Source organism: Vulpes vulpes, chromosome X (assembly GCF_048418805.1).
Source record: "Vulpes vulpes isolate BD-2025 chromosome X, VulVul3, whole genome shotgun sequence".
Classification (NCBI taxonomy): Eukaryota; Metazoa; Chordata; class Mammalia; order Carnivora; family Canidae; genus Vulpes; species Vulpes vulpes.
In genome coordinates, this window is record NC_132796.1 from 14831279 (window position 1) to 14857081 (window position 25803).

The window sequence follows — 25803 nt, forward strand, 5'->3', positions numbered from 1 at the left end:
ATATCCATTCACTTGTTTGATCCAGGGATGGGGGTGGATATAGTGTCATCCCTTTTTTGTAAATTGAGGGATTCACCACCCAAAGAAGTTAAATGTTGGGCCTCTTAGAATGAAAGACTTTTGGCGCTGGGTTCAGTGTTCTTGCTTGGGTGGACATTTCCTTCCTTTCGAGGGAGAAGGAAGAGATAAGGTTAGCTATTTTTTTTTTTTAAGATTTTATTTATTCATGAGAGAGAGAGAGAGAGAGGAGAGAGAGAGAGGCAGAGACACAGGCAGAGAGAGAAGCAGGCTCCATTCAGGGAGCTTGACATGGGACTGGATCCCAGGTCTCCAGGATCATGCCCTGGGCTGAAGGCGGCACTAAACTGCTGAGCCACCTGGGCTGCCCAAGTTAGCTATTTTTGATAGGACAAAAATCAGCTCCTTTCAGAGAAAACTCATAGTAGGTAATGAGTAGAATGAGCAATCACCATCCCCGCCCCCCCAATCTTCCTATCCAAGCTAATGTTTCACTTCCAAGGTCCCTTGCAGGAAATGCCTGCCCTGACAGAGTAAAACCAGCTCAAGTTAGTGAGCAGATTTTTCTCAGTGGAGGAACTGACTGAGCCTCTTTTCTCCATATTTGCAGGGACATTGAGTACAAAGCCTTACTTTTAAAAGTGCATTCTTTTAACTGCTTGTTTTTCCCCCTCTCCTCCTTCCGCAGAATGGTCTCCCCTCAGGGAGCAACACATATATTTTTAATGGTGATTTTGTAGATCGAGGAAAACATTCCATAGAGATCCTAATGATCCTGTTTGTGAGTTTTCTTGTCTACCCCAATGACCTGCACTTGAACAGAGGGAACCATGAAGATTTTATGATGAATCTGAGGTAACCTAGGCCTTTAGATTTCCTCTTTTTGTTTCTCATACTGGAAAAGACTGCGGGATCCCTGGGTGGCGCAGCAGTTTAGCGCCTGCCTTTGGCCCAGGGCACGGTCCTGGAGACCCGGGATCGAATCCCACGTCGGGCTGCCGGTACATGGAGCCTGCTTCTCCCTCTGCCTGTGTCTCTGCCTCTCTCTCTCTCTCTCTCTCTGTGTGACTATCATAAAAAAAAAAATTGAAAAATGCTGCTGTTTAATTCCTAACAGAGAGTTAGAGGTGAGTGTAGAGAAGTGGGGATGAGGAGAATCTCAAAGGACATTTCAAGTTTTACCTCTGTTTACCAACTCAGTCTTCTTCCTATCTTTTCTTCCAGTTCTTTCCTTGTTTCTCCCTTCTATTATGTTCTTTCTCTTCCTCCCATGCCTCTCATCACAGGCTAAATTGTCTCCTGGGTGGATGTGTTAGGCCAGCTTTGGGGGTGTGGTAGATTTTATGAGCAGGCTCAGATGAGATCATTCTGTTGCTACTCTTTTGGCTTGCCTCAGATGTTGTCTCAGAAACTAGTACTGTGTTTTTCACTGATGTGTGTATTTTTTACGACATAGTGATTGCTTCTGGCATAGTTGTTCATAAACATATTTGAGAACAGCTGTAACGTAGCATTTCAACTATCTGACTCACTGGAGATTTGAGGAATAAAGATTGGTTAAATGGTTTCCCAAATTTTGCTGAAAGGCACAGTCAGTGATAAATGTTCCCCTTGCCCTTCTTTCTTCACCCCTCCTTTACCAGTTTGCTCTAGGGCAGTAGAAGGCATGACGTGTCCCATGCTTTTGGTTCTAGGTTTTTGGGTGCCTTGATAAAGCTCAGCAACTGATTAGTTTTGTCTTTGGGGCAGTTTCACCCCACCCCTGGCATGAGTATAGACATTCAGTTCTAATTTTCAGGTATGGAAGCAGATGCTAAGACTATGATAAAAAAAATTCCAGACTGTTATCAGATGTCCCTTATATATAATGTATAACTTAATACTTTTTTTTAGCATGCCACTTATCCTTTCATTTATTTAATTAGCCAATCATATTTATCTAATGTCTGTAATAGTTAATGAAGGAGACATGGCCCCTGCTCTCACAGAGTTTACATCTAGCAGGAAAGACTTATGTTGAACAGTGTTATGAGCTTATAAAGTGAGGACCTAACTTGTCTGGGGGTAATAGAAGGTTCTCTCATAGAACTATGGTATTAGCCTGAGACCTGAGGATGAATTAGGCAATTCAGAGAGGGCCATTGTGGTGGGTGAGAAATGGTATTCTACAGTGAGGGGACAACTTATGCAAAGCCTGAGACAAGACTTTTTAGATATGAAAGAATTTTAGGAGGGTAGAAGCACAGACTGAGGTACAGGTTGGTCCCTAATAGGGCTGGAGACATAAGAAATGGTCGGATCGTGCAAAGGAATTTGGACTTTTTTCTAAGGACATCACAAATAATCATAGAAGAGTATCATAAAATTTGTATTTTAAAATGCAGCAGGAAGGAATATTTGAATGTGGGAGGCCAATTAGGAGGTAAAGAGATAGATGATGGATTCTCACCTAGACCAAGGTGGTAGGGATGGAGATCCAAAGAAGTAGACAGATTCAAGAGGAATTTAGGCAATGATGGCTTAAAGCTTAGTAATGTGATATGGGGGACTTGAAAGAGGACAGAATCCAAGATAACCTCTAGGTTCCTGGCTTGAATTTGGGAGTACATTGGCATTGCTCACTGATATTGGGAACATGATAAGAGGAAAAGGTTGGGATGAGAGAATGGTAAAGTTCATTTTGAGGTAAGGTGATTTGAAATGCTTTTGAGTAGGTAGTTGAGTGTATGTGTCCAGAGCTCAGAAATACAGTGTGGCCTTCAGCATTGTCCTGCAATATTGGCACATAGATAGTACCCAAAGCCCTAGGCAAGGATGAGGTTGCCAAGAGAGAAAGGGAGGGGAGAAGAGGGCCTAGGACAGAATCTGAAGGAATGCCACCATTCAAGGCTAGGCAGAGAAAAACTTGCAAAGGAGATTTAGAATACCCAGAAAAATACAAGGAAAACCAAGAGGGTTTATTGTCACAGAATCCAAGAGAAGAAAAGTTTTCCAGAAGGATGATGTAGTCAACCATATTTAGTGCTTCAGAGAGGGCAAGAAAGATGAAGACTGCAAGGTGCCCATTGGATTTAACAACATAGACACCTCTGGTGAGCACAGGACTGAATTAATCTCAGAAAACATAACATTACATTGTAGAAGCCTGACGTGATGTGATTTGCATGGAAACCTGGAATGAGTATGCTATATTCTGACTTCCCCATATTGGGCCTTAAGAATATGTGTTATTACCCTAAGGCAAGGAAAAGTAATAAAAAAAATTTCCATCGTTAAAGCTCCCTTAGTGATTGCTATTCAGGCATGAAAATTTCTGACTCTTTCTATTAAAATCTTGAACACTATTACATGAACTCTATCAGGGAGAGTATAAAGGGCTAACTTGTTGTCTTCTAGGCTTTTCTTTGTCTCTGTTCAGTCTCTTCCCCCATCACCCCTTCCCGCGCCTTCATTCATTTACTGTAAGATTTAGGATGTCTGAGAAATTCTATCTACATGAAAAGCATTCTCCCACACAGCTTCCCCCAGCTGCCACAGCACACTTCTCTGAGTACTTGCAGCATCCACACATCCTATACCTAGCACATATTTCTTAAGTTGCCTTGTAATTGTTTCATGAAAATTTATCTTCTTTCTCCAACTATACTATAAGCTCCTTCTGAGTAGGGATGATGTCATTGGCTGTTTTTGTTCTTTTCTATCATGCCTAGCAAAGAGTTGGGTAAGTAATAGTCAGTTTCAACTAAACTCTAGTTTCTTGAGTTCTTGATACTTGTGATAGTGAAATGTCAATGGGTCCTCTTTTGGCGTGACTCACGTTAAGTAGAAGTTATCAGCATTTAACTTGTTTAAATAAAATTGTTTTTTTCAGGTATGGCTTCACAAAAGAAATTTTGCACAAATATAAGGTAAGATTCATACTTTTTTTTCTTAACGCATTCTTTTTGCTGTTTATGCTAGACCTACAAAAAAAGAGCCTTCAGGAAGAGTGATGGGTAAACTAGTCAGACTCCTTACACGTAAAATAAAAGCACAGTAGGAAGCCCTGGCTGTGATACAGGCCTAATTTTCTTCCTGGACTAAACCAAGCCTTTTCATTGTGACTTTTGTGTAAGTTTTAGCACAGATAAAACATATTCTATTGTTTTAAAGGTACCCAGGATTTGTTTTATGGTAAGACATACAAATACAGAAATGACCACGGTAAAGGAAGAGATTTTTACTCACTGTGCCTTAGCACAGCACATCACACCGTGGGCCGTGGGAAGCACCAGGATTGGTCAGAAGGCAGAAGGAAAGAGGGGAAAATGTGGGCAAGAGCCTTTGTTTTGGTTTCTGTGGAGGCAGTGTAAGTAGGTTTAGGATTGGCTAGTTTGAACAATTTCAGGAGCTCTCTGGGAAATAAGGGCTGTCATTAGTTGTCTGGGTACCTGGCTGTGGGGTGATTAAGGCGGGGGAATGGTGGCCTGGCGTGCCAAAGCCCGATAAAAGAGGTGGTTGGGAGTGTGGGCTCTGGATTGGCTCGTTTGCATGTGAAAGGCACTCTCATCTGCATATGAAAGGCAAATCATCTATGATTTTTAGGAATTAGCTAGCCCTGGGAGGAACAATCTCTCCTCCAGGGTCTGCAAGGCACCAAAATGTCAAAGTATTGAAAATATAGAATAAACAAACAGATAGACAAACATAGAATAAAAGAACAGCATTAATTCATGCTGATGGGTTAGTGACTCCATGCTGACTTCCTTTGTGTGGCATGAAAATTGTCGCTTTTTGTGATAAACTTGAATTTACCAGAAAAACAAAACTTACTCAAGTTCTTACTTACAGATACATGGAAAAAAAATCTTACAAATCTTGGAAGATGTCTATACCTGGCTCCCAATTGGTACAATCATTGACAATGAAATCCTGGTCATCCATGGTGGTATATCAGAGTCCACAGACTTGAACTTACTCCACCATATAGAAAGAAACAAAGTAAGAGGCGATGTTTACATAAATCTTGTCTCAGAATTTTATGAGGGGATATGGCCCTCTTTTTTTTTTTTAAGATTTTATTTATTTATTCATGAGAGACACACAGAGAGGCAGAGACTTAGGCAGAGGGAGAAGCAGACTCTATGCAGGGAGCCCAATGCAGAATCTTGATCCCAGAACCCGGGGATCATGACCTGAGCCAAAGGTAGACGCTCAACTGCTGAGCCACCCAGGCATCCCTATCCCTCTTTCATTCATTATTTTGTATTCATTTGCATTTAGTTGTAACTGCAAAAGTTAGTACACATTTTAAGAAAACCTATGATTGCAAGATAAAGAACTGAATGGATAACCTCTAAATATGGAAAATAGACTTTTCACGATGAAAGTGGAAAATGAGGAAATGTTGGCACTTCATATAGTTTCTAAAAGTGAAAGATCTTGATTTTTAAAAACTAAAATTTCTAATTAATATTGCAGTAAAATATCCATAACATAAAATGTATCACTTTAACCGTTTTTAAGTGTACAGTTCAGTGGCATTAAGTGCATTCACATTGTCATGCAGCCACCCCCACTATCCACCTGCAGAACTTTTCATCTTTGGGAAGAAACTCTACCCATTAAGCAACAACTCTCCACTCTCCCCTCTCCCTAGCCCCTGCTGACCACCATTCTACTTTCTGTCTCTGAATTTGACAACTTTGGGTGCCTCATATAGATGGAATCGTATAGCAATTTATTTCTGGATTGATATGACTTCTCTTATACTCCAATGGCTCAGGGTATTTTGAGGGGGAAATAGTTTACACTGAGAATCATATTGAGTACAACAGAAGCAGAGCAAGAACCTGTACAGAATGGCTCAGGAAAGAGGCTGTGTGTGGCCTATAAAGCTCCCATACTTAGTAAAGGGCTCCTTTGGCTGGGCCTTGCAGAGTGACTGGAATTATCTTTCATCCTGTACCAGAGCCCAGCCAAAGCCCCCAGACCGGGGGCATAGGAGATCCAATGTGAGCACAAAGACCAATAGCAGCTCTGGAACCAGATGATCACATACAGTCCTAGTGAGAAACCTGAACCCTTACCCCTCAAGATTGATAGTCAACTTCCAACCAATCTCGACAAGTAGAGTTTAGAGCTGGAAATCATTTTGATACAGACAGAAATGTGACTCCTTTTCACCTCGTGTTTGGAGCCCTTATATCTTTACATGCATATGAAAGATGGTATTATTGCTAACTTTTCCTCCTTTTAATATCAGCTTAAATGTACCCTTCCTCTGGAAAGCCTTCCATGACCTCCAGACTAGATCAGGTCCCCTTCTATATGCTCTCAAGCTCCTTGTACAGGTCCTACATAACAGTTACCAGCATTGAGTAAAGAATTGGGGTACTGTTTACTATCCTCCCCTACTTCTCTAATTCACTGCTTTAACTCCAGCATCTTAGATGTAGTAAATACTTCATCAGTGTTGGTTGGATACCTCCTAAGAGATTTAAGACCAAAGCAGGGAAGACCTAAGACAAAACTGGATAGAAACTTCTTTACAAGCCCTTTCCCGATTCTGTGGTGATTTTACATATCTCCTCCCCAACCTCACCCAACCATGACCATCTCTCTTGGCTTGCACCTGTTGTCCTGGCGTATTTATTAATAGTGCCTCCCTTTACTCTCAGAAGTGCTCCAATTGCAATAAATTTTAAGGTCACCCTACCTTTAAGGCAGGGTGCTATGGCACCTTTTTCATGATATCAGCAAATAGTCAAGCCAGTAAAACATTTTGATCAACACAAGATAGTCAGTGTTAACATAACAAGTGGATGTGATTCTAGCCAAGAGCAAGGGAACATGATGTTTTTGTCAGTCAAATATTGGCAAGCACATGGCAGGAACACTACACTCTACCATCACCCACCCTGTGACAACAGCGCTAATCAGCCATGGCAGCCACTACCAATTGATCAGATTGAAAATTTTCCTTTTCTGAAGTGAGCTGGAGCACCCAGCTCTCTCTAGAGCTTTTTGAGATATTAAGAGCATGTCTTGGAGTGCCTGGGTGGCTCAGTCAGATAAGCGTCTGACTCTTGGTCTCAGCCCAGGTCTTGATCTGTGTCCTGAGTTCAAGCCTCATGTTGGGTTCCATGCTGGGCATGGAGCCTACTCAAAAAAAAAAAAAAAAAAAAAGTGCATGTCTCCAGAATGCTCATCACTATCTCTGTGGAGACCAAAAGGTGAGAGCCACCTTGACCTAGTAAACTCCACGGGGCTCTGTCATTGGACAGACACAGCCAGCTTTACTTTCTACTTCTGTCACTTCCTGGCTGGGTAACTGGGCAAGGTACTAAAGTTTTCTAAGCCTCAGTTTCTGCACCTGTGCATGAAAGCTAAAAATACCCACCATAATGAATTGTTAGGAGGTTTAAATATAATTACCTGGGTGGAGAAAACAGCAGAGAGTAAGCTCAGAACATGGAGCTCTCTCCTCCAACTCTTTCCTCTTTCCTGATACTTGGAACTAAAGTTTGAATTTTATTTTATTTTTAAAGCTTTTATTTATTTATTCATGAGAGACACACAGAGAGAGGTAGAGACACAGGCAGAGGGAGAAGCAGGTTCCCTGCAGGGAGCCTGAATCGGGACTCTGAGTATCACACCCCAAGCCGAAAGTAGGCACTCAACCAGTGAGTCACCCAGGCATCCCTGAAGTTTGAATTTTAGTCACCAAGACACCCCCTGGGGAGAAGTTTTGGGCCAGGAATTTTCCCAGGAAACCTCAAATTTCACCCCCTTTTGGGATCATCGTTCCACCTACTCAGAAGCCTGGTTTTAAAGATAGAAATTTGACTTGTGTACTTTCTGTGTCTTCTCTCCCTCCCAGAGTGAAGTTAAATTGGTAGCACATATTTGTTGTATTAAATATAATTGAACTGTAGCAAAGGTTTAAGCCTTTGGAACTCTACCAAATGAAAAATAAAAGTAAATTTTCGAGGTGTTTAGGTGGCTCAGTTGGTTGGGTGTCTGCCTTCAGCTTGGGTCATGATCCCAGAGTCCCAGGGGCTCCCTACTCAGCAGGGGGTCTGCTCCTCCCTCTCCCTCTGCCCTCCTCCCTGCTTGCACTTGCTCTCTCAAGTAAATAAGTAAGTAAATAAATAAATAAAATAGAAGAAGATTTTCAAAAGAAAAAAAAAAGATTTTCAAGTCCAATTTTATAACTTTCCCAGTTTCTCCACTTTCCCATCCCTTAGGACCCTCTAAGTGTAGGGATGACTATGCTTCCTGGTTTATACCTGCTGTTATGGTATGATTGTTAATGGGGGCGGGGAGTGGGGTTGGAGGAACCTGATGACGACTTCCTTCTAGTTTCATTAAAGGCATTTTGTTTTGTTTTATTTATTTTAGTTTTTCATTAAAGACATTTTGTAAGGTTGGGGAGTTGTCATTGCAGAGGGAAAGAGAAGGAAGATTCTAGAAGACTAAGACTCTGGTTTAGTATTATTTAAACTCTCCGGCAAGGGATGTGAGAATGGATGGCTGGCAGGGCTCCTAGGAGAAAATGGAGCTGTGGTACTTGAGGGGGAAGTTGGGCAAAGTATCCTGATCCCAAGTGGCCTTGAAAAACACGTGTTCTTCATCAGGTTGAGGCATGGCTACATGGACAGAGTGGCAACTGGCAGGGAAGTTTCTGCATGCAGCGCATGAAACATAAGAGTTTGGCTACAGTGTGAATTTGTTTTATAGATGAAATCTGTGCTGATGTCACCAATTCCCTTAGATGAAGACCGCGATAATGACTTGAAGAAAAATAAGATAAATACAACTATTATACCTCGGGAAGTCAAAACAAATGGATCCCTTTCTGAACAGTTAACAAAGCATGAATGGGAGCAGGTAGGTAATCAGAGTGTTCACCAAAGTGGCAATGAACATGCAGCATAGATGATATTGTCCCTTATATACATAAAAAGTGACTTGCTTTTTTAAGCAGATCATACTCTTCTTTCTGAATTCATCACTATACTTTTAAGAGCTCCACTGAGATGTAATCCTTCATTTAAAGCATATAATTCAATGGTTTTGGTATATTCACAGTGTTGTATCACTCCCCATTCCCTCCCCAACCACCCGCTTCCCCAGACTTAGGCAACCACTAAACTACCTTTGGTTTTTACAGATTTCCCTATTCTAGACATGTTACAGAAATGGACTCATTCCAGGCAGCCTGGGTGGCTCAGTGGTTTAGCGCCACCTTCAGCCAGGGTGTGATCCTGGAGTCCCAGGATGGAGTCCCACATCGGGCTCCCTGCATGGAGCCTGCTTCTCCCTCTGCCTGTGTCTCTGACTCTCTCTCTCTCTCTCTCTGTCTGTCTCTGTGTGTGTCTCTCATGAATAAATAAGTAAACTCTTTTTACAAAAAAAGAAAGAAAAGAAATGGACCCATACCACATGTGATCTTTTGTATCTGGCTTCTTTTCCTCAGCCCAATGTTTTGAGGTTCATCCATGTCGTGGGATGTATCAGAACTTTGTTTCTTTTTATTGCTAAATAATATTCTATTGTTTGGGTATACCACATTTTGTTTATTCATTTATCAGTGGGTAGACATTTGAGTTGTTTCTGCTTCTTTGCTATTATGAATGATGTTGCCATAAACATTCACATACAAGTTTTTCTGTGGACATATGTTCTCATTTCTCTTTGGTATATACCTAGGAGTGGAATTGCTTGGTTATAAGATATTCTAAGCTGAACATTTTGAGAAACTTCCAAACTGTTTTCCCAAGTGGCTACACATTTTACATTTCTATTACCAATGTATGAAGGTTACAGTTTCTTCACATCCTCACTAAGAAATTGTCTCTCCTTTTGATTATGGCTATCCTGGTGGGTGTGAGGTGGAATCTCATTATGGTTTTGATTTGTTGTGGTTTTGGCATTTCTCTAATGATTAATGATGTTGAGCATCTTTTCATGTGCTAATTGGCCATCTGTATGTCTTTGGAGAAATATCTATTCAGATCCTTTGCTCATTTTAAAAACTGAGTTGATTATCTTTTTATTATTGCATTGTAAGAGTTCTTCATATATTCTAGATATAAATTCCTTATTAGATATATTATTTGCAGATACATTCTTTCGTATTCTGTGGGCTATCTTTTCCCTCTCTTGATGGTATTATTTGCAGCACAAAAGTTTTTAATTTTGATGAAATCTAATATCTATTTTTTTTCTTTTCTGCTTGTGCTTTTGGTGTTGTGTCTAAAAGTCATTGCCTAGGGATGCCTGGGTGGCTCAGTGGTTGAGCATCTGCCTTTGGCTCAGGGCCTGATCCCAGGTCCTGGGATAGAGTCCCCACATTGGGGCTCCCTGTGAGGAGCCTGCTCTTCCCTCTGTCTCTGCCTCTTTCTGTGTGTCTCTCATGAATACATGAATAAAATCTTAAAAAAAAAAAGTCATTGCCTAACCCAAAGTCATGAGGATTTATTCCTATATTTTCTTCTAAGAATTTTATAGATTAAGCAGTTATATTTGGGTAATCCATTTTGAGTTAATTTTTGTGTATGGTGGGAGGTAGGGGTCTAGCTTTATTCTTTTACATGTGGATATCCAGTTATCCCAATATCATTTGTTTAAAAGACTATTCTCATTGAATTTTCTTGGCACTTTTATCAAAAATCAACTGACTATAAATATGAAGGTTTATTTCTAGACTTTTTAAAAAGATTTTATTTGTCAGAAAGAGAGAGCACAAGTAGGGGGAGTGGAAGAGGGAAAAGTAGGCTCCCAGCTGAGCTAATGCTTCCCAACTGGTCCTATGAAGCCAGTCTTATGCTAATACCAAAGATATCACACACACACACAAAAATACAGAACAGGGGATCCCTGGGTGGCTAAATAGTTAGGTGCCTGCCTTCTGCCTGGGGCGTGACCTCTTCTGTTTTTTGGAGGAGTTTGTGAGGATTAATAATTTTTATTCATATGTTTGATAGAATTCATCAGTGAAATGATCTGAGTCTGGGCTTTTCTTTGTAGGAATTTTAAAAATCACTAATTCAATCTTTTTTCTTGCTATAGTTTTATTTAGATTTTTTATTTCTTCTTGAGTAGTTTGTATCTCGGTAGTCCTGATAGTTTCTCTTCCTTGGAATTTGTTCATTTCATCTAATTTATCTAATTTGTTTACCTACAGTTGCCATATATATATAATGTGTATATATATTGTGTGTATATGTATATATATATATTTAAATATATAAAAAGTCAGTAGTGCAGTCTAATCTTTCATTCCTAATTTTAGTAATTTGAGTCTCTTTTTTTCTTAGTCTCACTAAGGTTTGTCAATTTTATTGATCTTTTCAAAGAACCGATTTTTGGTTTTATTGACTTCCTTTATTATTTTCTGTTCTCTCCTTCATTTACTTCTGCTCAAATTTTTATTATTTCCTTCTTTCTGCTTGTTTTAGATTTAGTTTGCTCTTCTTTTTCTAGTTTCCTAAGGTGAAAGGTAATGTCATTGATTTGAGATCTCTTGCCTTTTATAAGGAGGCTATACATTTCCCTGTAACTACTACTATAGCTCATCCTGTAAGTTTTGCTGTTGTGCTTTCATTTCCATTTATCTCAAAGTATTTTCTAATTTCCCTTGTGGTTTCTTCTTCAACCCATATATTATTTAGCAGCATGTTATTTAATTTCTGTATATTTGTGAATTTCTCATATTTCTTTCTTCCATTGATTTCTGCTTAAATTCAATTTTGGTTGGAGAACACACTTTATATGATTTAAATCCTTTTAAAACATAGTGAGGCTTTTTAAAATGGGCAGTGTATGGTCTATCTTGGAGAATGCTCCATGTGCTCTTAAGAAGAAAATGTATTCCATTCCAGCTGAATGGAATGTTTTATATATACATACATATGTGTATATATATATTTATACACACACATACACATATATCTCTGTCTTTGAATATATTTATAATAGTTGCTTTGAAATCTTTGTCTGCTAAGTCAACATCTAATCCCCTCAAAGGCAATTTTTATTGCCTGCTTGTTTTTCCTGTGTATTTTTTGTTTTGCATGTCTTGTAACATTTTTGTTGAAAGCTGGGCATTTTAAGTAATATACTGTTGTTAGCCTTCAATTGCTAGCTGATTGTGCTATTGTTCTTAACAATGCCCTAGGGCTCACAAATAGCTCCCCGATCTGATCCCATTAAAGTCTAAAGTCAGTCTCTTCTGCAGGGGCAGGGTATGACCATCTTTGAGGCTTATTCTGGCCCTAGGAGGGCTCTGCTCATCTGCCTCTTTCCCTAATTTTGTGAAACTTTCATCCAGTCTACTTGAGCTAATAGTATCATAGAACCATCAGCTTTCTTCTAATTGCTTACTTCCAAGAAGCCTCTTGGTGATTTCTTGACTCTGTACTCATACCTTGGCTGCTGAAAATGTTGACTAAAATGTGATTTCTGTTGTAAAATATCCTCTAATCAATGAGGAAAAAGACAGAGAGAGGTGGGGTGGGGATAGAGAGGGAAGGAGAAGGGGTAGTAAGAGAGAAATAGAATTCATCAATGGCTTGTGCATCTAAAGTATTTGAAAATTAAGAAGGTACAAGAGACAACCTATAGCAAGTAGGAAAGGATGCCTCCTTAAATTCTGACATCCAAACTCCAAAGACCAAAGGTTAGAACAAGCACTGCTAGGGTTATGGTGAATAAAAAGGATGATGCCAAAGAGATTGGAGTTGCACAAAAAGAAAATTCTGGCCACTGGAAGCCTAGATAAGTTAGAATTCTAGAGAGATGGAGCCTTAAGAAGTGGGAGGAGGAGACTGGCAGTCATTATTCTGTACTAGAACTTCTCACCACCCAACAATAGAGATGAGGCATCTTGCAGACTCCGTGCACATGACTGGAGCTGACACAGGTAAAATGGACCAGAATCTCATTCCCAATATTTTAGTAATTTCAGTTGTATCCTTAATTTTCTTCTCTCAGTTACCCGTACTAAGTGGGTATGCATACTTTAGTTAGCTAGAGTTGAAATTTCCAGATAAAACCAGATTTCATACTTTATTTCTCAATATCTATGAGCTATGTTATAATAAAGGTCATAGGCTCTCTATTTGTCCCATACTCACAGAAGTGCATCATTCTTGGCCGAGTGCTATAATTTAAGTTTTATTTTATCACTGAGATGTGGGGGATATATGTACTCATAGCTAAGTCACTGTATAGAGACAAGGGTGATACCCTTCTCTTAGGACAGACTTGCAACAGGAAGACCAGAGAGGTTTAAAAAATAATTTGAATAATTTATTTCCTGAGTGACTCCCTTCTCTTAATTCATTCATTTAACAAGTATTTATTGAACATCTGCTATGTGTCAGTCACTATTCTAGACTTTTGAGAATGCCAGTGACTAAAGATCTATTACCTCATGAAGCTTACATTCTAGGGGGAGGAGTTAAATAGTATAACAATAAGCAAGTAAATTATATAATATGTTAAGTGGAGAGTTCTATGGAAAAAAATTAAAACTAGAACAAGGTTATGAGTATCAGGAGAACTGGAGGTAGAGGACAGAGTTGTAATTTTAAATAGGGTAGTCAGCCTCATTGTGCAGGCTCCCAAGGGGGCAATGGCTTGTTTGTAGTCACTTGGCTAGTCACTGAGTGATAGAGCAGGATGTGATGCCTGGTATGACTTTAATGTCCATGCTCCTTTTCTGAAGGGAAAGGTGGCTTCAGAGTGATAGGGGGTCTCAAGAAGGAAATGAACTGCTCTAGTTTCTCCTCATCCAGTGAGGCAATGGGCAAACAAGGAGTAGGCCTCTAAAGCAATTTAGGTATTACTGGAAGGTTTGGGTTAAGCACAGCTTTTATTTTTTATTTTATTTTATTTTTTTAAGCACAGCTTTTAAAACAACTTGTTCAAAAGCTGGAAGGAAGACACATGACTAAGGGAAAATACAAAGGAATAGTGAATCTATAGGATTAGTGTCTTAAAAGAGAAGCATTTAGATACACCTTTCAGAGCTATTAACTCTCCCACAAAGCATACTTTTGGGAACTGGATTATTTAGAGCTGCAGACAAGCACAGGGCACTTCTGCTGGATTTATTTTGGATTTGGAAGGTTTAAACGCTGAGACACAAATAGATTTTTGTTCACCAGGTCATGTAAAAACTGTCATTCAGTAAAACTTTTCCAATTTTTCATTAGAACATTTTCAGGAAGGAATATTATAAATAACTATTCTTTCATGCACTTACCACTCACAAGGCCCTTGCTTTTCAGAGGAGAGGACATTGTTGGAAGGAAAGAGACTGTCTGCTGAGGAATCTGTTTCAACAACAAATCTATATTGTAGCCACAGTCTGGGTAAACCTAGTCAAGTGACTGAATTCTAGACAGAAAGAAGAAATGCAAATTCATGGAATGGATAATTCTGAAGACATTCATTTCTATAAGACTCATACCCCTTTTGACTTTGAATCAAAGAAAAATGAATGTTAGATATATCTTTCTTATTTCATTGATGAGCCAACTTAAGCACAAATAAGTTAAATGATTTGCCCAACATGACACAGGTGACACTTGAAGAACTAACTCCTTGGTCAGTGCTTATTCTAGTCCAAGAGTCCATTATATATACATTTAATTTATATAAGTTTCAACTATATGTATATGGTAAAAAGAAAAGTATGTAAAAATTTATTTCCATAGAAGTTATTTATCCCATTATACATTATCACATACATAAAATATTAACACATCCATATTATTGTATAAGATTGTATATACAAAATCATGTATAGTGTGCATTAAGGGTAATTTTGGCTATAAATGACTTGCATCTCATGTGAGAATTTAAAACTTAATCCCCTCCTTATACAACACAATTCCTTGTTTCTGCCTTCATTATACTAAAGGTCAAATCAAGATGCCCAAACATGAATTCATAGTGTAAGAGCCAGATATGACAATGCAAGTGTTGGTTTTGTTATAAACACCAACAAGATAAATGGGTTTCATTGTATTTGTTTGTAGGGTAGGATTGTGCCTATGTTGGAATTCAGTGGGGGGAGAAAGGAGAACCCTGGTCTGAATCTTCTTTGGGTGGTTTTCACTCTCACTGCAATCAATCATCAAAAACTCTGCAGGTGTCTGGTTTGTGCCTGACAGAGTGTTGCCATAAGTTCGGACCAGGTGCTAAACATTCCAGAGTTCTCCTACCAGTTCTGTTCTTCTCTCCACCTCGCTGTCTTTTTCCTCACTTATTTCTAACTCCCCTTCAATACCAAACCTATAAATGAGTGCATTGTCCAGTTTACTGGGACAACCATTTCTGGTCCTCTTGTTAAGTCCCGACTTGGACCTGCTTGAATAACTGCAGAACTTAAAATGTATGATCCTTCAAGCCTGCAGAACAAAAACATGGAAAATACAGACTGTGAAAATCATAGTCTGTTAGAATTTTGAGATATTTTACAAGTCATCTGGCCCAAACCCCTGATTTTAAAGATCTAGAAACTGAGTCCCAGGTTTTCTTGAGGCTGCACAGCTTTAGTGACAAAGCTAGTTTTTCTCACTACTGCTTAAACTCCTATAGGAATTTAAATAAAGAAACATGATATGTGGATCAGAGTGATGAAAAATATTCTTAGAAACTTGAATCTTCAGTCTTGGGCATCATGTAGCCTGCATTTACCTCTTTCAGCCCCTAAATCCAAAATACTTATGGATATAGGAGGACACATTTTGGAAACCAGTCAGTGGCTAAATGTATTGCTGAAGCTGAGAATGTTCTTATCAATGGGACAAAAAGGGAAGGAGATGACTTAGGAAATATTCTTGGATGAACGCTTGTCTATATTTGTGGTAGGAAAAGCCTTCCTCATACCATCTGCTCCAAGAGGACAAAAACCAGGGCCAAAGCCACAGCTGGGAGACCTACCTTATCTCTTTGAACATATTACGAACCTCTAATGTGTGTCCCTTGTGGGGAGTTGCTTTCTCCTTAGAACATGACAATGAAGTTCTTTTAAGAGAAAACACCTTGGCAGATTCAGCAATTGTGAACTGATCATGACGAGATTTTTAAAGACAGACAAAGGCAAGGGCTTATTCTTCATGATTACAAAGTACCGCTATACTGGTTATTGAGGATGAGGCAGAGAGGGACTGCGGTGGCTGTGGGCATGACAATTATTGTGGAAAAAGTTCATGGAGGAGATGAGTCTGAAACAAGTTTGAAGGAGGAACGAGAAATAGTTAGACTCTGGAATAACTTGGGTTAATATTTCTGGCAAATAAGTTAGAATCTAGAAAGACAGACTCTCACTTGTAAATAGTGGCCTAATCTGGTCTGTTGTTCAAAGGTTATCGATATTCTATGGAGTGATCCCAGAGGCAAAAGAGGCTGTTACCCAAACACAAGTCGAGGAGGGGGCTGCTACTTTGGACCTGATATTACCTCCAAGGTTCTTAATAAATACCAGTTGAAGATGCTCATCAGGTCTCATGAATGTAAGCCTGAAGGGTATGAAATCTGCCATGATGGGAAGGTAAGCTAACATTGTTGGTGACATCATCACACACATCCTGGCCCCAAGCAGTCTTTCTTCACAGGATGTGTCTGACCCAAGGTCCATGGGAAGGTGTCTTCCCCAGGACCAAAACAGAAGGCGGTGCTTTGGTAGACAGAGTTCAGGCAGGTTGTTTGAAGGGGCCTCCCTGTACCTCACCCTAAGAGATGTTTGGCTTGTTTCCCTGATCTTCCCTAATCCCAGAGATAGAAATTCTGACATGTTGCTCTAAGTACACCCACAGACAGGCTTCCTTCTGTATGAATCGAAAGGCAACTCTCCAGCACAGTGTGGTTAGGAATGTACTTGCCCTCACAGAGCACTTCAAAGGCAGCGGCGAATCCAGTTCGCTTTGACCTTTTGTGCTTTCCCTGTACAGGGCAGAGCCACACAACACACCTCCTTTCCACTCACGAGTGGGTGAGCTCTAGCGAGTCCCTGCCATGGTCAGTTCAGCTGCAGCCACTAGAATGGAGTGTGTTGTGCTCCTTCAGTGGTGTCTGGTAAGGCTGGAAGAGGGTGGAGGAATGGGTTTCTTGTTCCAAGTTGTCTTGGGATGTCCCTTTTCTACCAGAGAAGAGCAATAAATAAAACAGAATACCAAATTTGTGGCATCTCTTTCTATTTCAAGACTTTTGCTTTTCTTAACTCCATTAGTTCATTTTCAGCTCATGCTAATGCTGTGAGATAGTGAAGGCAAGTATTATTTAAGGTTTCTTTGTACTAAGAAAACAGAGAAAATAGCTTGTCTGAAGCAGCAGGCTGATGAGGGCAGAGCTGAGCCCAAGCCAGGTTGTCTGTCAACAAGTGTTACCCTGCCATCTTCCACCATGGCCTCAAGGCTGGTTCCTTCCCAGCAGAGTGGTCCTGGGCCACTCTGTATTCTGGCCACCTTTTTCTGTCCCCTTAAAGGACAGGTTTTGTGCAGGGCCCCAAGCCCTTTACACCAATCAGCTTTAAGCAAAAGAAAAAGGCATACTAGACAAGTTTTATTTTGAACACTCAGATATCACAAGGAAAGAAAACAAAAGCTTTACTCGCTTGGAAAATTAGAATTTGCAAAACCAAGCATTAAGTAGAATTCGGAGATTCGGAACTGAAATTGTACACAGGATTGCAAGGCTTTCCACTGCGGGGATGAGTGGGTACAAGTGAGCATTCCCAGGGACACGGACTTAAAAGCCTTGCTGCTCTCCAATGGAATCACAGAAAATCCTGTCAGACTTGGATAATTTGTATGGATTTGGGACCTTCTTTGATTTTTGCTTTTTTAGGAATTGAGCTATCTCTGCCTTTATTGAAGGACCTTTTGAGAACTAACTACGTGACCCTGGCCCTCTTTTTCTTTAATCAGGTTGTCACTGTATTTTCTGCTTCTAATTATTATGAAGAAGGCAGCAATCGAGGAGCTTACATCAAACTGTGCAGTGGTATGAACCTTCGATTTTTCCAGTACCAAGTAACTAAGGCAACGTGCTTGAGGCCTCTTTACCAAAGGTGTGTATGATCTAAGAATTCTGAGCGCTGGTACTGGTAGCCAAGTAGAACCAGTCCAGAGTGATTAAGAGTGGCCACAAGAGGGAAGATAACTACTTACTGGTTACTCATGGGTATAAACACAGTAAGGTTAGTTTCAGACACCAAGGGGTGAATGCATTCATATTTGAATCCAAGAGGAGTAATTTTCAATTCATATGTTCTTTAAATGGGTAAAGCCATCAGTGTCCATGGGCAGCCTCTAACTGAATGTAAAGAAACGAAAGTCCCCACATCCACCCAGCCTTCCCTGTCCCCCAAACAGCCCTGTGTGCTCTTGTCTCTTGGTCTCTTTACCTAGAAGCATATGTGACAAGAGTTGAGTGTCTCTCCATGTGATGGCATCCATAGCTTATCTTACTTTTCTCCATTTAACATGATGTTCTTGAGAAGTTTTCAGTATAAAATTAATGTGTTTATTGTTTGTTTCTTTTTTAAAGATTTTATTTATTTGTTCATGAGAGACACAGAGAAAGGCAGAGACATAGGCAGAGGGAGAAGCAGGCTCCCTGAGGGGAGCCTGATGTGGGACTCCAGGACCCCAGAATCACAACCTGCGCCTAAAGCAGAGGCTCAACCACCGAGCCACTCAGGTACCCCAAAGTTGACCCAATTTAAAATACACAATTCACCAATAATATATTTACAGAGTTGTGCAACCATCATCATAATCTAGTTTTTAAATGTTTTTGCCATCCTAAAAGACAACTTGAACCCATTGGCAGTCACTCACCAGTCACCTCCTCCTAGCATACAATACAGTGATTGAACAATTCCAAACATCAGTCCTGTGCTCATGACAAGTACATTCCTTAAACACCATCACCTTTTTAATCCATCCCTCCCATCCCTCCCCTCTGGCAACCATCAGTTTGTTCTCTGTAGTTAAGGGTCTATTTCTTGGTTTGCCTCTCCCTCTTTCCTTTGCTCATTTGTTTTGTTCCTTAAATTTCACATAGGAGTGAAATCATAGAGTATTTGTCTTTCTATGACTGACTTACCTCACTTAGCATTGTGCTCTCTAGTTCCATCCATGTCACTGCAAATGGCAAGATTTCATTCTTTTTTAGGACTGGGTAATTGTGCATTGTGTATATGTACCACTATTCTTTATCCATTCACTAGTCGGTGGACACTTGTGTTGCTTCTGTATCTTGGCCATTGTAAATAATGCTGCTATAAACTAGGGGTGCTTGTATCCCTTGGAATTAGTGTTCTTGTATTCTTTGGATAGGTACCTTGTAGTGTGATGGGTGAATTATAAGGTATTTCTATTTTTAACTTTTTGAGGAACCTCCATACTGTTTTCCACAGTGGCTGCACCAGTTTGCACTCCCACGAATGGTGCACGAGGGTTCCTTTTTCTCTGCATCTTTGCCAACGCTTATTGTTTCTTGTGTTGTTGATTTTAGCCATTCTGATAGGTGTGAGCTGATATCTCATTGTGGTTTTGATTTGCATTTCCCTGATGATGAGTGACGTTGAACATCATCTGGATGTCTTCTTTGGAGAAATGTCTGTTCTTGTCTTCTGCCCATTTTTAAATTGGATTATTTGTTTTCTGAGTGTTTAGTTTGATAAGTTCTTTTTTTTTAAGATTGTATTTATTTATTCATGAGAGACACGGGGGTGGGGGATGTGCACAGAGACACAGGCATAGGCAGAAGCAGGCTCCATGTAGGGAACCCGACGTGGGACTCGATCCCGGGACTCCAGGATCATGCCCTGGGCTGAAGGCAGGCACCAAACCACAGAGCCACCCAGGCGTCCCAATAAGTTTTTTTATATACTTTGGATACTAACCTTTTGTCAGATAGGTCATTTGCAAATATCTTCTTCTATTCCACAGGCTGCTTTTTAGTTGTATTGATTGTTTCCTTCACTGTGGAGAAGCTTTTTATTTTGATATAGTCCCAATAGTTTTGCTTTTGTTTCCCTTGCCTTAGAAGACCTATCTAGAAAAAGTTGCTATGGCCAATGCCAGAGAGGTTACTGCCCGTGCTCTTTTCTAGGATTTTTATGGTTTCAGGTCTTATATTTAGGATTTTATTCCATTTTGAGTTTATTTTTATGTATGATGTAATAAAGTGGTTTCATTCTTTGCCTGTAGCTGTCTAGTTTTCTCAACACCATTAGTTGAAGAGACTTTTTCCCATTGCATATTCTTTCCTGCTTTGTCAAAGATTAATTAACCATATAATTGTTGATTTATTTCTGGGTTTTCTATTCTGTTCTATTGATCTGTGTCTATTTTTGTGCCAGTGACATATTGTTTGGATCACTACAACTTTGTAAGGTAACTTGAAGTCTGGAATTGTGATAACTCCAGTTTTGTTTTTCTTTTTCAAGATTCTTTTGGCTTGAATAGTTCATATTTTCTTTGACCATTCATCAGATCATCAATGGAAATTTGGGTTATTTCCACTTTTTGGCTACTATAATTAATAATGTTTTGAACATTGGTAGGTAGATTTTCTGCATACATGTTTTCATTTCTCTTGGGTATATAACCTGAAAGTGGAATTATTAGATTGTATGGTAACTCTATATTTAACATTTTGAATAACTTGCAAGCTTTTTTCCCAAGGATCTGCATGATTTTACATTCCTACCAGCAGTGTATGAGGATTCTAATTTTCCACATCCTTGCCAACCCTTATTATAATCTTTTTTATTGTAGCCATCTTAGTGAATGTGGGACTCTCAATGTGGTTTTGATTTTCATTTTTCTAATGACCATTGATGTTGAGGACCTTTGTATGTGCTTATTGGACATTTGCATATCTTCTTGGAGAAATATTTATATCAGATCCCTTTTCAATTTTTTTTAAAAGATTTTATTTGTTCATGAAAGACATAGAGAGAAGCAGAGATACAAGCAGAGGAGAAGGAGGCTCCATGCAGGGAGCCCGATGTGGGACTCAATCCCGGGACTCCAGGATCATGCCCTGGGCTGAAGGCAGGCACTAAACCACTGAGCCACCCAGGGATCCCCCCTTTTCAATTTTTAATTGAGTTATTACTCTTTTAATTATGGTTGTGTTAGAATTCTTTATATATCCTATATATACATCGTTTATTAGATAAATGATTTACAAAAAAAAGATAAATGATTTACAGATAGTATCTCTCATTCTGTGGGGTAGCTTTTCCCTTTCTTGATGGTATTATTTGCAGCACAAAAATTTTTAATTTTGATGAAATCCAATCTCTCTCTCTCTCTCTCTCTCTCTCTCTTTTTTGTTTGTGCTCTTGGTGTTGTATCTAAGAAGCCATTACCCAGCCCAAAGATATGAGGATTTATTCCTATATTATCTTCTAAGAATTTTATAGATTAAGCACTTACATTTGAATATCCTATCCACTTTGAGTTAATTTTTGTGTATTGTGTGAGGTAGGGCTCTAACTTTATACTTTTACATGTGGATATCCAGTTTTCCAGCATCATCAGTTAGAAAGACTGTTCTTCTCCCATTTAATTGTCTTGGCACATTTGTCAAAAGTCAATTACCCATAAAGGTATAGGTTATTTCTGGACTTTAAATTGTATTCCACTGATCTATAGGTCTATCCTAATGCAAGTAACACAGCGTCCTGATTACTGTAGCTTTGTAGTAAGTTTTGAAACTAGGAAATATGAGTCGAACTTTGTTCCTATTTTTTAAGACTGTTTCAGTTATTCTGGCACCCTGGCATTTCCATATGAATTTTAGAATCAGTTTGTCAACTCCTACAAAAATGCCAGCTAGGATTTTGAGAGGGATTATTTTAAATCTATAGATGGGGATCCCTGGGTGGCGCAGTGGTTTAGCGCCTGTCTTTGGCCCAGGGCGCGATCCTTGAGACCCAGGATCGAATCCCACATCGGGCTCCCGGTGCATGGAGCCTGCTTCTCCCTCTGCCTGTGTCTCTGCCTCTCTCTCTTACTGTGTGCCTATCATAAATAAATAAAATTTAAAAAAAAAAAAAATAAATCTATAGATGTATTTGGTGGCCATTGACATTTTATTTTTATTGTTAAGGTTTTAATAATTAACTTATTAATTAATTAATTTATTTCTTGGGGAGGGAAGGCAGAGGGGAAGGAGAGAGAGAATCCTAAGGAGACTCCCCACTAAGCGCAAAGCCCAACATGGGCTCAGTCTAACGACCTTGAGATCATGACCCTGAGATCATGACCTGAGCCAAAAACAAGAGTCAGACACTTAACAGATTGACCCACCCAGGTACCCCTGGCTATTGCTATTTTAACAATATTAGGTCTTCGAGTCTGTGAACGTAGAATATTGCTCCATTATTTACAGCTTTAATTTCCTTGAACAAAGTTTTGGTTTTTCAGTGTAAAAATCTTGGATTTCTTTTGTTAAATTCATTTCTAAGCATTTTATTCTTTTTGGTGCTGTAGTAAGTAGAATTGCTTTCTTAATTTACATTTTTGGATTGTTCATTTCTAGGTACAGAAGTACAATTGATTTTTGTATGTTCAATCTTGATTAACTTGTTTACTAGTTCTAATAGTTTTTAGTAGATTCCTTGGGATTTTTATATACAAGATCATATGATTTCTGAATGAAAAATAATTTTGCTTCTTTTCCAATCTGGATGCCTTTAACTTCTTTTTCTTGCTTAATTGCCCTGGCTAGACCCTCTTAGACTAATGTTGACTAGAAGTAGTGAAAGCAGATAGCCTTGCTTTGTTCCTGATCTTAAGAGGGATACATCAGTCTTTCACCATTAAGTATATCAGCTGTGTGTTTTATGTAGATGCCCCTCATTAGGTTGAGGAACTTCTCTTCTATATCTAATTTGTTGAATGTTTTTATCATGAAAGAGTGTTAGAGTTTGTCAAATGCTTTTTCTGCATCTATTGAGATGATCATGTGGTTTTGGTTCTTTATTAATATGGTGTATTACATTTGTTAATTTCAGTTTTTTTAAAAAGATCTTATTTATTTATTCATGAGAGACAGAGAGAGAGAGAGACAGAGACAGAGACATAAGCAGAGGGAGAAGCAGGCTCCATGCAGGGAGCCCGATGCAGGACTCAATCCTGAGACTCTGGAATCATGCTCTGAGCCGAAGGCAGACACTCAACTGCTGAGCCCCCCAGGTGTCCCTGTTCATTTCAGATATTAAACAAACATTGCGTTCCTGGGATAAATCCCACTTGTACATGATATATGATCCTTTTTATATATTGCTGGATGCGGTTTGCTAGTGTTTTGTTGAGGATTTTCCATCTACATTCATTTTTTTTTCAAATTAAAAAAAATGTCAAGGGCAGCCCCGGTGGTGCAGTGGTTTAGCGCCGCCTGCAGCCCAGGGCGTGATCCTGAAGTCCCGGGATCGAGTCCCACGTCGGGCTCCCTGCATGGAGCCTGCTTCTCCCTCTGCCTGTGTCTCTGCCTCTCTCTCTCTAGCTGTGTCTCTATGAATAAATAAACAAAATCTTTAAAAAAAAAATAAAAAATAAAAAAATAAAAAAAATTTCAAGTAATCTCTATGCCCAACATGGGGCTCAAACTCATAACCCTGAGATCAAGAGTTGTGTATGCTTTACTGACTGAGCCAGCCAAATTCCCCTCCTTCTATATTCATAAGAGATGTTACAATAATATGTAGTTGTCTTGTGATCTTTGGTTTTGGTATCAGGATAAAATACTGGCTTCATATAATAAGATGGGTAATATGCCCACTTCTTCTATTTTTGGAAGAGTTTGTGAATGATTGATATTAATTCTTCTTTAAATATTTGGTAGACTTCACTAGTGAAACCATCTCATCCTGAGCTTTTCTTCATGAGAAGTTGTTTGATTACTTATTCCATCTTTTCATCTATTCCAAGTATGTTCAAGTTTTCTATTTCTTCTTAGTTTTGGTAGCATGTATCTTTATGGAAATTTGTCCATTTCATCTGGATTATCTAATTTGTTGGTGTACGATTGCTTACAGTATTCCCTTTTAATCTTTTATTTCTGTGAGGTCAGTTGTGATGACCCCCTCTTTCATTCCTGATTTTAGAAATTTGAGTTCTTTCTTTTTTTCTTGGTCAGTCTAGCTAAAGTTTTGTCAGTTTTATTGATCTTTTCAAAGAACAGATTTTTGGCTTCATCAATTTTCTCTATTGTTTTTTGTTTCTATTTCATTTATAGGCATACCTCAGAGATATTGCAGGCTCAGTTTCAGACCAGCAAATATTACAATAAAGCAAGTCAAGAGAAATTTTCAGTTTCCCAGTGCATATAAAGTTATGTTTATATTATACTGTAGTCTGTTAAGTATGTAATAGCATATCTAAAAAACAATGTATATACTTTAATTTTAAAATACTCTATCACTAAAAAAAAAATGCTTATCATCATCTGAGCTTTTGGCCAGTCATAATCTTTCTGGTGGAGGGTGTTGCCTCAATCTTGATGGCCGCTAACTGATCAGGGTGATGGCTGGTGAAGTTTGGGGCAGCTGTGACAATTTCTTAAAATAAGACAACAATGAAATTTGCTAAATTGATTGGCTATTCCTTTTATGAATGATTTCTCTGTAGCACGCAATGCTGTTTGACAGCACTTTACCCACAGTAACTTATTTCAGAATTGAAGCCAGTCCTCTCAAACCCTGCTGCTGCTTTATCAACTAAATGTATATAGTATTTCAAACGCTTTGTTGTCATTTCAATAATCTTCACAGCATCTTCATCAGGAGTAGATTTGTCTCAAGAAACTACTTTCTTTGCTCATCCATAAGAAGCAATTCATCATCTACTCAAGTTTAATCATGACAGCAATGCAGTCACATCTTCAGGTTCCACTTCTAGTTCTCTTGTTGTTTCCACCACATCTGCAGTGACTTCCTTCACCAAAGTCTTGAAACCCTCAAAGTCATCCATGAGGGTTGGAATCAACTTCTTCCAAACTCCTGTTGATGTTGATATTTGACCTCTTCCCATGAATCACGAATGTTCATAATGGCATCTACAATAATGAATCCTTTCCAGAAGGTTTTCAATTTACTTTTCCCAGATCAATCGGAGGAATCATGATCTATGGCAGCTATAGCCTTACAAAAATGTATTTCTTAAATAATAAGATTTGAAAGTCTAAATTCCAACTTGATCCATGAGCTTCAGAATGAATGTTGTGTTAGCAGTCACAAAAACATCAATCTCACTATATGTCTCCATCAAAGCTCTCAGGTGACCAAGTGCATTGTCAGTGAGCAGTCATATTTTGAAAGGAATTTTTTTCTGAGCAGTAGGCCTCAACAATGGGCTTTAATATATTCAGTAAACCATGTTATAAATAGGTGTGCTGTCATTTAGGCTTTCTTTATCCATTTATAGAGCACAGGCAGAGTGGATTAAGCATAATTCTCAAAGACCCTAGGATTTTCAGAATGGCAAATAAACATTGGTGTCAACTTAAAGTCACAGTTGCATTAGCCCCTAACAGAGTCAATCTGTTCTTGGAAGCTTTGAAGCCAGGCACTGACTTCTCCTCCCTAGCTAGGAAAGTCCTAGATGGCATCTTCTTCCAAGAGAAGGCTGTTTCATCTGCATTGAAAATCTGTTGTTTAGTGGAGTCACCTTCATTAATTATTTTAGCTAGATTTTCTGGATAACTTCCTATAGCTTCTATATCGGCACTTGCTGCTTTACCTTGAACTTTAATATCGTGGAGATG

At 39.1% G+C, this 25803-nt stretch overlaps 1 protein-coding gene across 6 annotated transcripts in view; it reads left to right on the forward strand.

The window, feature by feature from the left end:
* PPEF1 (protein phosphatase with EF-hand domain 1) overlaps nucleotides 1-25803 on the forward strand; it is a 110919-nt gene that overhangs the window by 71676 nt on the left and 13440 nt on the right. For 5 of the 6 annotated variants that reach the window (XM_072744951.1, XM_025997493.2, XM_072744949.1 and 2 more), the window contains 6 exons: nucleotides 707-873; nucleotides 3890-3926; nucleotides 4849-4998; nucleotides 8740-8889; nucleotides 16382-16567; nucleotides 17943-18085. In XM_072744951.1, the coding sequence (XP_072601052.1) occupies nucleotides 707-873; nucleotides 3890-3926; nucleotides 4849-4998; nucleotides 8740-8889; nucleotides 16382-16567; nucleotides 17943-18085 (833 nt within the window). The remainder of the gene's footprint in view (nucleotides 1-706; nucleotides 874-3889; nucleotides 3927-4848; nucleotides 4999-8739; nucleotides 8890-16381; nucleotides 16568-17942; nucleotides 18086-25803) is intronic. The other variant, XM_072744950.1, reaches the window with a different exon arrangement.